General features: G+C 35.5%; 1 protein-coding gene across 4 annotated transcripts in view; it reads left to right on the forward strand.

The window, feature by feature from the left end:
• pds5 (cohesin associated factor B pds5) overlaps positions 1-11,559 on the forward strand; it is a 143,126-nt gene extending 131,567 nt beyond the window's left edge. For all 4 annotated transcript variants that reach the window (XM_081727604.1, XM_081727606.1, XM_081727607.1 and 1 more), the window contains 2 exons: positions 46-391; positions 5,195-11,559. In XM_081727604.1, the coding sequence (XP_081583730.1) occupies positions 46-391; positions 5,195-5,227 (379 nt within the window). In that variant the 3' untranslated portion in view covers positions 5,228-11,559. The remainder of the gene's footprint in view (positions 1-45; positions 392-5,194) is intronic.
• Positions 11,560-14,597: the final 3,038 nt, after the last annotated feature.

The following is a 14,597-nucleotide window of genomic DNA, read 5'->3' on the forward strand; positions in this document are numbered from 1 at the left end:
TAGGGCCATAGAGCTAAATATAATCGAATGTATTTCTTTTTTCAGGAAGAAACCTGCTGCAGCGCCCAACGAAACAGTAGAGAAAGAGAACAAGAAAGAAAGTACCAAAGGAAAAGGGAAGAAGATGAACAAAGAAGATGATGGAAAGGAATCAACAGATGAAAAGAAAGAGAAAAAAGTTACGACCAAAGAAGCGCCAAAAGAAACCAAGAAACTTCAAAAGGATGTGAATAGTAGAAAGGTTCCGGAAAAGGAAACGAAGAAAGGAGCAGAAAAGGAAACCAAGAAAGAAGCGGAAAAGGAGGAGAAGAAAAAATCGAAAGTGGATTCGGATCTGGCGAATCAAAGGAAATCTGCGCGGATAGCGAACACTCAGGAATCAGACGATAGTGTAAGTGTGGTTATTTTTTATTATAATACTTATTTTGTACGGCACTTAGTATTGCTGAGTTTTCTCTTCCACGTCATTTCAAGTTGTTGAAATGTTGTACTTAGGGAGCTGAAGTAGCGTATTTGCGAAACAAATGTTCCGGGGGCATGGTTCCTCGTTTATGTTTTCTTTGCTCTCACTTCTAATGTCAGGCTAAAGAAAATATTCTCAGACTAAACGAACATTGCGAAACACGTGACCAGGACATGTTCCGTAGGCTGAGATTCGACTGCATTTTCATGACGCAAGTCCTTGCCAGTACGTGCATAATGTGCTCATTTAATTACACAGTTCGTGAGCATAATGACTGAGAAGTAGGGTAATGTAACTGTGCGTGGTCTTTGCCATATGACTACCCTCTTTTGTTGGGGACAGAACAAAGAAAGTCATAACTTCATATGTAGCAAATCATATTACACATTATGGTTTCCATTTAAGACATTGCGTAAAATTCAAGATGTCAGACGTCATAGTTGTGTGTTGTTAAACATTTCCCCCATCCTTATTCCTCACCTAGATTGTTATTTTGGTTAAAGTTGAGGGTGTTTCCACATTTTAGATTATCTTGTATATCTATCTATCTTATGTATCTTCCTCTATTTATTTCCGATTTATTAACCTCCTTTTTAACCTTTATTCGATAATGTCCTTTCAGACCTGGAACTTCTTTGTCTCCTCCTGTGTACTCAATTTCAGCTCGATGGTCTGAGTATTTTTTGCTGCAGTGAAGTGCAATTGCCTAATTCATTATTCTCCAGAAGGATTCTCCTTGCAGTCAAATTAATGGCATCAAAAATATCAGATGTAAGGCTCTGTTTTCTTCTTTCATCTGAATACTTTGTCTTTTATACTTAAGTGTAGATGGCTAAAAAAACAAGCCTGCATTTATTAGTGGGAGGAAGAGAAACAAATGTAAAGAGGAGAATCTTGCTTTGATGGAAATATAGCGTCTCTTTTCAATAGCAAAGCTGTATGAAACAGGACCTGCTTCTTATGTAATTTCCGAATTTATATAGATTTGTATCCAAGGCTTCGTACCGCCACAATGGATTGAACCCGGATCACACCACATACAGAAACCACATGTATTAGCCAACTGACCACAAAGTTTTCCTGCTAAGCGGCAGATAAAGAATTTACAAAATTTCAATGATAATGCGCATTATGCGAAAGAAAAAAAATTTTTAGACATAAACTATGCTATGCATAAGTGTCGGAAATCTAATTAAATAGCTTTTTCCCTCCATTCACCTGTCGACAGGCATTAGAACAAAAACGGTAAAACAGACCGAGGATTCAATGTCTCAAGAGTAGGTTTCATCTTCTCCGTTAACCTATTCAAACCGGAAGTGGTTTCAATTAGCCATTTCCGGTTTCAACGTAGAACGAAAACGGTAACAGATAGCGAAAAGCGGTTTTTTGCAGACGGCCATCGCTATCCGCAGCACTCTACCAAAACCGGAAGTGGTTCAAATTTACTACTACTTCCGGTTTCAATTATGATCTCCACAGAGCAAAAGTGGTCAGAGATATCGAGATCCAGTTTTTAGCAGTCGATTCACTATCCTGATAATAGATTTCATCTTCTCCGTTAACATTTGTCAAACCGGATTCGGTTCAAATTAATTTCCGGTTTGAACGTTTGTCGCCATAGAACGAAAACGCAAACAGCGAGAAGCTGCTGTTTTTTGCAAACGTCTGAAGGCGACACACTATGACTATTCGTAACACACTACCGAAAACGATTTCAAATTTACCATTACTCTCGGTTTCAATACTAATTTTCAGAGAGCGTAAATGGTAATAGGTATCGAGATGCTTTTTTTTTCTTTTTTTTTCATCGATTCAGCTTCTTAAGAATAAATCACGTCTTCTCCGTTAATCATACATTGAAAGGGAAAGTAGATTAATTTATCACGATAGAACAAGACTGGTAATAGATACTGACAAGGGTTTTGTGCAGTCGATTCAGGGTCTCAAGGGAACTTAACATGATAACCCTCAACACTACCAAACCGGAAAGTGATTGAAATTTACTAGTACTCCCGGAGAGCAAAAACTGTAAGAGATATCAAAAAGCGGTTTTCTACAATTGTTTCAGGTTCACAAGAGTAGGCTCAATCTCCTCTCATAGCCTTCTGTTCAAACCAGAAGTTGTTTAAATTAAAGATTTTTGGTTTCAACGTTTATTGCCACATAATGTAAACAGCAAGGGATAGTGAGTAATGGCTTGTTGATATGGATTCCGAGGAACAGGTTCCGTTATCCCTCATAATAGTTCCTCTTTCTAAATGTATTTTAAGTTAACTAATTTACATTGAAACGAACAGTGGATAGCGTGCACAGTTTTGACTTTAGTTAGGTGTGCTTCTCCTAGAATTAAGATCCTCCTGAGCTTCCGCTGTAAGTAAATTCACTGTTTCCATTGTGAGAACATGTCTTATCGTGATTGGCGTGACGTCATAATTCCTTATGTATGATTTGATCAGAATCTCTCAGCTGCCCTGGAAATTAAGTGAGAAATATAATTGAATGATAGTAGAGCATTTGGTGAAGTTTCTGATTCCCCCAGCGTTTCATGCGCCTTATGTAGCATTAGTCGTTCGTTTTTATGATCCCCAATATGTATATTGAAAGTCTGTTTAATTGTTTGTGATTCATGTTGTAAAGAGCCTTCATATTATCCGTGTGTCTGACCGTCAGAGTGTAAAAGAATATTCGGATCTGTCTGCTAGAACCATTCGAGACTCAATCAAGTGTTTGAACCGACAGGGAATGGCGAAATCATGAAATTAATCGAAATAAAATAAAAAATAGTTCAACTTATTCACGATGAGTTCATAATCTACCAAAACAATACTAAAACGCAGTTATTGTTACAAAAGTCGTAGCATTAGTGCAAAAATAAATTTCGAAAAGGATTGTTTTAAATCAAGATTTTTATTGACTTTAGCTACTAATATATCTACAAGGAATCATCACACATTTTTTAATAATCAACTCTAATATATGAAAAAGGATTTTTGCTCCAATATACATTAACTACTTTGGAAGATATCGAATGGAGAGTAGATTATATTTATAACACCAGGATACGAGATAGTAATTTTGCAGAAATTGCATAAAGAAGCTTAAGCTTTTAATGCACTTTAGATAAGTAGATTACAAAAAACTAAAACTGGAGCATTATTTCCAGAAGTCTCTCATAGATTAAAACAAATCTTTTAGAAATACAATTTGAAATCGACCGTAAAACCACCAATGAATACCGAAATATTTGATAATTAACAAGAATGTTTCATTGAAAAAGATGGCGCCAATCACATCACGCATGAATATGATAGTACGCATATAGGAACACTAAAAATTAAAATCAAAGAAATAAACCGAAACATCAATATTTCAACTTCAACTAAAGTATTTCGAACCGTTTGTTTGAATACATTTTAATGTACTAATTTATACGAAAGAGCAAATATTGTTACCCGTCTATCGCATGAGGTGTTATTTTTTCTACAATTTTGCGCAAACCTTACTCTTTACTTATTTGTGTAGTCCTGTTCTCTTTATTACTTCTTCAACAACAGCTTTGTAATTCATGTTTCCTTTGTGTTCGTAATAAAGGATAACTTTAGCAGTTAGGATCGAAATGAATTACATTAGTGTCATTTTACCTTTTGTGCGAATTGAAATGAAATCTTTCAGTTTAACGTCTCATGGTTAGGCTCTTTTAGGCTAAGGGAGACGATGATGATTAAGGCGAATGAATGATGATGGAGTAATTAAAGTAATGAGAAAGTGGGAGGAAGCGAGCGTACCTCGAGAAAACCCACGGACACGGTGTTGTCCACCACAAACTTACTTGGCCGGGGATCGAACCAGGGCACCATGCACCAGAGGCGAAGTGCTCTACCACTGAGCCACCCTGCCCCCATTTCAACGAATTGATAAACTGTTCGCTAATAATTTATGATGAGCATGTGGTGGTTACCATTTTTGAATAAGTGTTACTGTATCTATTAACATTAAACTAGAAGGATATTTTGTGAAGTATACTAAGCTAAATGCTTGGAAATTTCGGTGTAATAATAGTAGGTATATAAAATGTTCGCTGTAATTTATATGTAGTCCTATTGTTTGTCTATATGCTTAATTTATCCAGGTTGAATTTAGGGTCCATGATCCCGAGGAAGAAGGTTTCGCATACTTACCTTTCTATAAATAAGGAAGTTTTGTGCAAATTGTTGTTTTTTGTTTTATGGAATGCTTAGATTCATTTAAGTGTTTTAACAATCCTTCCAAAATGCTTCCGTTAAGAATCATAAAATAGTGAGCGGGTCAAAGACAGATTCGAGTATAAAAGAAATAAACAAATAATTAATCAAACAGCACTACATATATTATAGATAAACATTTAATCTTAGTTGGCAGATTCATTGGTAACATCAGTATACAAATCGTACAACTGGTTGAGTTATACTTTCAGCTTATTTTTATATCATTTTGATTTAAGTTGGAAAATTTTCAATTAAACCAAATGTGTCCATATAAAAACAGGTTTCATTATAACTTAACTTATTTATTTTGTTTTCATTATAAAGATCATTTCCTTACTTTCTACTTCCTCATCTGCTACACAAGTCTTGTGGAAGAAGTAATATTTGTTGGTTCCCAGTTACTTATTAATTAATGAATAATTGATTCTACTACTTTTTATTTATTTGAAATCAAGCTGTATGAATGAATGTAAATTAATAATTTCAGGCACCCGGAAGAAGAACAAGAAACCGGAAGTGAAACATGTGATCTCGAAGCATTGGACTTATCAGAAGTTGTTGGCTTTGATCTCCCGTTGTTAGCATGTAAAAGAAATGTTGACACAATACAATCTTCACCATGAAGCCTTATGTCACATCTATCAGTAGAAAATGAATATTTGGAATGCATCTTGTTAATCTTTATACGCGCAGAACATACGTAACGATCGTTCTGTTAAAAGGCCAATATGACCGTAATTTCTTCGTAAAGATTTTTTTTCCTCTCAGTATATACTTTTATAGAATCGTTTTTTATAAAATTGAGACAGTGTTACAAGGAGACTAACCTCCTTCTAAAGCTTAAGTGCTACACGTGTGTTCAAAGACAAGACAAAAAGTGGAAAAACAGTTGATGACATGGTAAGAATTCATACATAGTGTCGTCATTAATGCGTGCTGAACTTGTTTTCCGTCAAATCTTCCGAATGTTATGTGGAGTGGATGATGTTGGAGGCGACACTGAATATATTGTAATTGTTTTGTATAATTTATATTTATATACGTGGTTGGTTATAAGGTAAGAGCGAATTCCTTTTGTAGGTTAATTTATGAAGAACTAGTGGTGATGAGAAACAGGTCAGTGGCCCCTCTTTCCCACCTGGCGTCAATAATCATGAACGGCTAACTAGCAAGAGAGACAAATGGTAGTTGTCTTGTTCCTGCTTCGAACGGGACAATTTCTGTTTTGATGGTCAGGCTCAGCTTTTTGTGAAAATCAAAGTTTTAAGTTATTGTTCGTAGTATTAGGTATTTGTTAGCGTCATAGTTATCTTCGCTTCATGTACTGCCAGTTACACATCGTTAATGTTAGGCCGAGAAAAATAATGATAATGAAGAAACTAAAAGCATTTTATTCATTTAAGGAGAAAGATGTTTGATAGGACGATAGCTGTGGGGAAGGTCTTTGTTGTCCACCTGAGTTGAGTTGGAAATAAGAATTGACAATGATTTTAATGCACTGGCGTTGCTTGAGAATTAAGTGTTTATAATTTATTTCATTGAAATGTGAATGAAAGAAATGAGCTCAAGAACAAAACAATCAGGGACAGAAGAAAAGAGGAAAAAAATGAAAACAAAAAAATTACATTTAGTTAAAATAAACTAATCTTTTTTCTGTGTTCTGTGATGCGAAGTTGTGCTAATAGAACATCAAAAAAGTTAGTTTGTTTTCATTAAATATAATACGTGTTCCTTGCTGACGATTATGAACGCATTGTTACGTTTCTTTCAACTAAGTGAAAACTATTTTCATTGTATTCTTATTCCATTAAAGAACTGAATTGTTTTGTCTTAGTCTGTATACTTTTATTTGGTTATTACAATCTTATTTTATTATAAAGTGTACGACATAATATTGAGGATATAGAAAGTTTTTAAATTAAAGTGTGACAACTTGAGATTTTTAGATTACATCTTTCTTATTTTAACTCTTCAGTTAAGACATGCAACAATGTAGCAGGCGTCCGTGACGATAAAATTGACAATATTAACTTGTGAACTTTTAGAAATTAACGATAGTTCAGAATGAAAAATGGTACTAGATCGAGAATTGAACCCGGTTTTTCGGCACTAAGCACTACGTTACCCAGTCGGCTGCCTGACCAGTCACACATATCCACTCTTGATGTCCTTAGACAGATCCCAGGACTGCGTCACAAGTGTTACGCTTCGATAATGCTATATAATAGTGAACCTTTAAGATGGTACAAATTCTGAATGGAAATGTATGGCCGGTCCAGGAACGAACTTTTTAGCGTAGTGGTTACAGTACACTGGAGATTTCATTAAAATTCTCGACCCACTTGAAGTTTTCCATTCTTTAATCTTCATTAAATTCGCCCCTGTTTAGAATATGGTGCAAAAGAAAATCGGTTGGTTCCTCTGTTTCTCATATGTTGGAAATCGTACGTAGAATTTATAATTTGTTGATTCGGTTTTCTCAAAGCGTCATCTCGTTTTGAGACTGATATTCGTTTGAAATAGAAGATGCAATGCTCTACAAGTTTAAACTTGATGCAGATAAATGTTAATTATGGTAGAAGAAGTAGAGGAAAACTGCCGTTATTTTCTTATACCATATTCTCTGTGGGTATTTTCAGAGGAAATTTAAACTTCAACTGTGAGAATGTGTGACTAGTCTGGATTTGATATCGTAGTGGTTAACGCAACAGCATGATAAGTCGGAGAGCGAGTTTATCCTCTGGCCAGTCTCACTTTTTCATTCAGTTATTATTACATATTGGATTTTTTAAGAGTGAACAGAAGGAAGGAGAGTAGGAATAACATTACTTTTTGTAGAGTTCTGTACAAATAAGTTACATTCCTCGAATCAGAAGATCTTGTCTGATCATTTCTAGTGTATAGAGACGGTGAACAGGAGGTCTGACTTTTTCATGTTGTATTATATTGGCGGAACATGTTTATCCAGTCTAATAGATGTAATTGAGAAAATGGAATCCGTTTTTGTTTTCATCTCAATTGCCAATGAAAATATGTGCATGAAATTAAAGTTATGTACTTAGATTATAGTACTTCGCTATGCATGAAAATGTATGTATATATATTTTTCTTTAGTCATCTATATGAGTGAAAACTGTAGCTATATATTTTAACTAAACAGCATTTGCAATGATTGGTAAGTGAAAATGGTTTGAAAAAGAAATGTTTCTGCTTAATTTAAATCCTTATTCTGTAGTTTATGTAGGAAATAATATTTCGGAAAAGAAAGGTTGAAAATTCGATTGTGTTTTCGAGAAACACTCAAGTAATATCAAAAGTTCGTTGAATTAAGGCAATAATAAGCTTCGCGTATGTTTTATGTAGAGTCAGGGAAGAAGGTTTAAATTGCATATGAACGGATATTCTGAATGAGTTTCTAACATTGTAATATGTTCAGAGGTTTCTGGGAGCTGCATATTCGACATTCAATTAAATAATACACAAACGTAGATGTGACTAAAAGTTCCTAGGTGTGAATGTTAATCAACCGAAAATTTAGCCATGTTGAAAAGAACTTCATTGGAAAAGCTCTCTTCTTGCTCTCATAAATAGTGTGATTTGCAAGAATTCAATTGGAAGAACTTTCCGCCTATAATCTCATCCACAAATTAGAGTACAGAACTTCAGGAAGAAAGTCATTGCTTAGCTGTTTTTCACTTTACCTACATCTACCGGATAATAAGGTTGCGGCTGTTAATCTACTGAAAGTTCAGAGTTAGCAATGTTGTAGTAATGTGTTACTTTGTGTCCTTATGCAACAAGTACATTGCACATTTTTATTGCATGTGGAAAATGATTAAAATTATTTCGATATGTGCTTTCGCTACCTCACTTTTTTCTCAAGTTGTGTCAGCTAATCAGCCTAACGATTATCTAGTTGATTCAAATTCGTGGTACAGCTGCTGACTTCTGAATGATGAAGTAAACCTTACGTAGAAACTATTTTTATGAGACAGTGTTGTAGCCATTGAGTTTTTTAATTAGAAATTTATTATTTTATTCTTCATTTACTTCATGGAAAATGGAGCCGAACAAAAATTTTATTTAGAAAGGTTTTGTATTTCCAAAATTTTATATTAGATTTCTCCTAATTTAGTACTTACAATCGAACAGTGTGATATATTCTACTAGTTGATTTCCCGGGTTATTAGTCCAGTCTGAGGGATGTTAGAACAGAATTTTAATCTCCACACAAATAGACGATTTAAAGACAACTGAGATGAACTGATTCTTCTAACAAAAGTCATGCATCTAGTATTTCTCTCGGGATGATGAAGGTTCGAGTCTATACAATAAAGATGGGCAATCTACTTGTGAGTTGGTATGGTCCTTATCACGAACATAATTTGAAATGCTAAGGTTTACCATATGTCAGAAGGCAACATCACTTACTGCGAATGAAACTTGCTGTGAAATAATTAATTTGCGCAAGGCTTCCGATGTATATGAAGCTTTTAAATGAAGAGAAGAAACTTCAATAAGATATTAGTCTGGAAAAATAATAATAATTATTTTTTTAAAAAATAGACCGTCTTGAAATTGTCCACGTAGTAAACATAAAATTAACAAACGACACATAAAGAATACTTACTTTTAATGTTGAGTAATTTTGTTTTGTGGAATTTCTGTGTGTGTGGAAAAGAGAGAAAGAGCAAGAGACAAAGAAAAGAAGTATCTACACAAAACACTAAAAACAGTTGTGTGAAATGTTTACAACATTTTTATACTGTATCTGTGCTTAGAGTACATACCGTTGTAGACAAAAGTACATGTAATCAGTTTTCATTGGCTGTTGAGCGCAACTGCTGCTGGACCTGATGTAAAAGAAAATATAGCTCGCTATATAATGGTGAAAATACATGGTTGTTACAAATATTATCTGAACAAAAGCTGTTCCAAACGGGAACATAATGTAGAGTTATAAACTGTTAACTTACATTGATTTAAGTTCTATGCAGCATTGCTATAATCATTTATAAGTAAAAGTTGCTCCTTGTCTCGAATGTGTGAAACAATGCAATGTGTAAAGCGGAGAAAAGCATTTAGTTTTAATAGATATATTCGTTAAAAAAAGAAAAAAAAAGACATCTATTTTTTTGATTTTCCAGAGTTATTTCTATAAACATCATCTCTAAACAAGGGAAACTTTAAACGAAGTGCATTTATGACATCTGCTTGTGATCGAGATTTTAAATGAAGTTTTATACGCCTTGGTTATCCTTTTAGAGTTCGATAGTGTACCAGTGTAAATTAGTGCTACGATTTATTGCTTTATTTAACATTTCAGTCATTATGAGTAGATTGTATATAATGGTCTGTCGTATTTCAAAATGAAGCGAGGAAATTGTTAATATCGGTCTGACAAGTAAACGTCTCACTCAATAATCGAGGATCTAGATGTCATATATATATATGACATGACGTATATATATGTATACGTAAAGTACTAACCGAGATTTAGGAAAATACATCTGAGCGGCAGACGTCAAAGGATAGAAGTCATGGACTACTCGCGGTTCGGCCCAGTTCGATGTCAGCAAGTGAAGGGAGAGTGGAGGTAATAGTCGAAGCGATGTTAGAATAATGTTCTAGGGTTCAAACCGGAGTGAGGAAAAGACGAAAGCAAACGTTTATCATAAAATAATACCTTTTCAGGTAAGTGAAAGAGAGAGAAGGGAATTGATCATCCGGGGAGCAAGAGAAGAGGAGCGGATGTGCACTGACATATATGTGTGCATTGCGCATATTTTCCTTCTCTCGCCTGCTTTCCGATCACAGGTTTAGAGGTGTCCTGCTTCCCAACTCTTTGCTGTCTCCGGAAAACTACCTGTATTACCTCCTGACCACCCTCTAAATAGATGTACAATTCCAAGATCCCGGGGTGCTGGCAAAGAACGTTTACTTGAGTCACATGGAGATGAAAGTCAGCTTCGGAGGGATACGTTTTATTGTTTTGTTTACATTGGTATATATTGTATATTCTAAGAATGGATCCAGTATAAAAGCGCGATGATGCTTTTCTTGCTTACTCTGTTGTTATTAATTCGATGGGAATATAGTTACCCGATTTATTCTAGTGTCAGTAAGTTCGAAACGGATCGGCACATTTTATTATTATTTTAACTGCAAATGGTGTTCCGGTTTTCAATTCGTTCGGAAATTACTGACAACAGAAAACTTCCAGAGTACGTGTTCCCGTTTTCTTGGCGACTCTTCTGTCTTTAAGAGTCCTGTTCACTTTATGAGTACGTTTTTCAGAAGAAACGCTGTAACCTAATTTAGCGTTCTGTTGTATTTTTTTATTATAAAGTTTTTTTCTATATAGGGAAATTATTAAAAGAATGGACTATTTATCACTGGCTTTTCATGAATAATGTAATAATAACCTAGGTATAGATAAATGTCAGTATTGTTTATTGTGTGCTGCATTTGTTGAGTTGAAACATGATGATGCAAGGACTTGCCTTCTGAATACGGGTGTTGAATTTCAATACAAGACAAAGGAAGTTCTATTGGTTCATAAGTTGTGTGTTTTGGTAAATGCTATAGCTTCCCCACTGGTCAATATTTTTAGTCTCGAACTTTTGGTAATGATTTGTATCTATTATAATTAAATGGTTACTGAAATTGAAGATGGCTCCGCCTGAGTGGATGTAAATATATTTTGGGAACACTTGATGACGCTGAAGTAAACTACGAAAGTATTTGAGGGAAAAAGTTAATGGTTATATGACGAAAGCTGATTCTATAAGTATTTGATAGAATCATTTTGGACTGTTAAAATAAGAATAACTGGAAAGACGTATTTTTTTTTTTTTTTTTTTAAACTGGATTATCTGTTCAGTATTTGTATTTCATTTGTCAAATGTGTTTAATTAGAATGTAAAACAGTAAAGTAACTCATTTATTTTATTTTTTCCAAAATAAATATTTAAAAAATATTTTCGTTTTGCTTGCCTATAACAAATTCAGTTAAACTATACTCCTAAAGATAGCATGTTTAGTATTCTTCATCCCCTAGATTTTGACTTTTCTTCCATATCAGCAACTGTTGTCGCTTGTTATAACTGTTCCTCTCCCCATTCTCGAATCCATCTTTATACGAGGAGGTACCAGAAACTTCCTACTCTTTCCATGATAGAGATGTGCTAGTAATGAAAAAAAAAATTATGTACAGTAATAGGTTGACATCTCACTAGTTTGTCTTCTTAAAGGTATTATTGAATTGATGTTACAGCCAGAAACCTAGGCAGCAGCAGGGTGTTGAGCAGTGTCGAATACCGAGCTGTGATTAGATTCGTCCACCTTCAAGGGAAATCGACACAGACGATACATGAAGAGATGACGAGGAATGCATATCTTATGACAGTGAAACTCGGGAAGAAACAATTCAGATGTAGTCGCACAAGTGTATAGGATGACCCAAGACAAGATTTTCACTCAACAACTACAAACCCAAGCATGCAGGCAAAAGCTGAACAGCTGTTGCTTGACGGTAGACGTGTGAATACGAGGGAGTATCCAAAAGAAACCGGAATTATTGTGTAAAACCTGTATTTTCAAACTTTTAACAAACCTTATCCCCTTCAAAATACTTTCCATTACAACAAATATATTTGTCCCACCGGTGCTTCCGCTGTTCGAAACTTTGTTTGTAGTCATCTTGAAAAATGACTGACAACTCCTCCTCGTTTTTTTCTTGACCTCTTCAATGTTGTCAAATCGATGTCCTTTCATGCCTCTTTTCATGCGTGGAAATAAGAAAAAGTCGCACGGAGCCAGATCAGGCGAGTAAGGTGCGTGGGGCAGCGGAACCATCTTATTCTTAGCCAAAAACTGGCGAACAGGGATAGCTGTGTGTGCCCAAATCTTTTCATGCCAAAATCTTCTGTTAAAATTCGCTGAACTGAGCTCCAAGATATCCCACTAATCTCTGACAGTTGATCAATTGTCTGTCGACGGTCTGTGAGCACAAGCTCTCGAATTTTTTCAACATTTTCGTCATTTCGGGCAGTTGATGGACGTCCAGAACGATATTGTCCTCCCTCGACATGTCACCATGTTTAAAACGAGTAAACCACTTGTATACTTGACTTATACCCATATCGTCCTCTTTGTTTTTAACATTACAACAGTTTCAGCAGCATTTTGACCGAGTAGAGAACAAAATTTCACAGCTGTACGTTGTTCACTTAAACTTGCTATCAGAAAAAACGAAGCAGGAACACAACAGCGCTAGCAAAAACACTCACTGCAAATGAACACAAGCCAGGTCAACAACATAGGCGGCTCTGAATTGGCAATAGGTTGCGCTATAAATGTGTAGTACAGAAGCTCCACCCACCACAATGCTATTCCGGTTTCTTTTGGGTATCCCCACGTACTAATTGTTTAGCTAGGGAGACGAACGTTAGTAGGGGGTCCGTTCGCACCATATTACATGAAATTCTGTAAATGAAAAGTGATAGCAAGTAGGTTCCCCGATTATTGACACCTTTTCAAAAATAGAATGTATGCAATGTGCTCAAAGCATTTCGGATATATACCACAATCAGTGATGCCGTTGCAAGCAAATTAATGACTATAGATGTATGCTTATATCAGGACCTTGGAAGAGAAAGGGCAAACTCGAAACTCGATTTAAAAAAAAAATCCTCGAATCGGACAGGTCTGAACAACACATAGATACTGCGTTTTTCTCTGGTTCGCGCTTAATAATCTCACAGTTTCTATATAAACAGAGATTCGCCCTTGCTATCTTAATGTACTCGCAAAACTTCCAGCTTGATTTCCCAACACCACAATTTCAGAATTGAGCTCCTTCGTAGCAAGCAGTGAGCGTACTCGCCTTTGGTGTGGGAGACCCGGGTTCGAATCCCGGCGGGAGCTCATGAGGTTCGGATTCCATGTTAATCAGTAGGTCCCGTCTCATACAGCCTCGCTGCTGAAAGGGACGTTAAACTCAAAATCAACTCCACTCAACAATTTCAGAATTCGCCCCTTGTCTTCCAAGGTCCTGATATTTGATCCTGAAACCAAACAAATGAGTAAAACTTGGAAACATATCTCATCCCCCGTTCCTCACGTCTAAAATATAGGATTCATCCAGGAAAGTAATGTTCTTGTTTTGGGACCATAAAGATATGAACTTACTGATTATTTACAGAAAAGAGGCTGCAATCACAGGAACATGTTTAAAAAGTTACAGATTGCTATCAAAGCAAAGAGATTGAATTTATTCTTAAAATGTGCGTTGCTGCTAGTGGACAATGCATCGGCACACAACGAGCAGTAGAACATTTTTGTGAGCCTGTATGTCTAGAAAGCTTTGTCCCATCCACCTGTTCACCCTATCTAACTCCATCTGATTACTTCCTTTTCCTAAATATGAACAGACATTTGCACAATAAGCATTTTGCGAATGATGGTGAAACATGGTTTTTCTCCCCTCCGCCAACGAACTGATCCATAGATGTCAGTACGAGATGAGTATGTAGAGAAGGGGATAATCGTGAACCAAATTGAAGATCAGTAGATCATCTCCATTATGGTAAGAGTAAGAACTTTCTACTTTATTTCTTGTTAATTTTTTGTTTGTTTCCTTTCCGGAAGATCATATAAGCCACGCATTACAATTGTTCAATTCCTCATCTCAAAGGATTCTTATAACATGCATTTGTCTGACCAACGTTATATCCTTTGTTTCCCCACGCTTTACTTCTGAATATTTCCTATTGTCATGAGATGAAGAAACTCCTGTTTCAAAACCATGAGGTAAATAATTATATCATCTAACATATTTTAGCCACTCCATGAGGAGCAGTTATATACAGTATATGAAGGGCGTTCTA

This window comes from Thermobia domestica, chromosome 10, assembly GCF_964235325.1.
Source record: "Thermobia domestica chromosome 10, izTheDome1.hap1.1, whole genome shotgun sequence".
Classification (NCBI taxonomy): Eukaryota; Metazoa; Arthropoda; class Insecta; order Zygentoma; family Lepismatidae; genus Thermobia; species Thermobia domestica.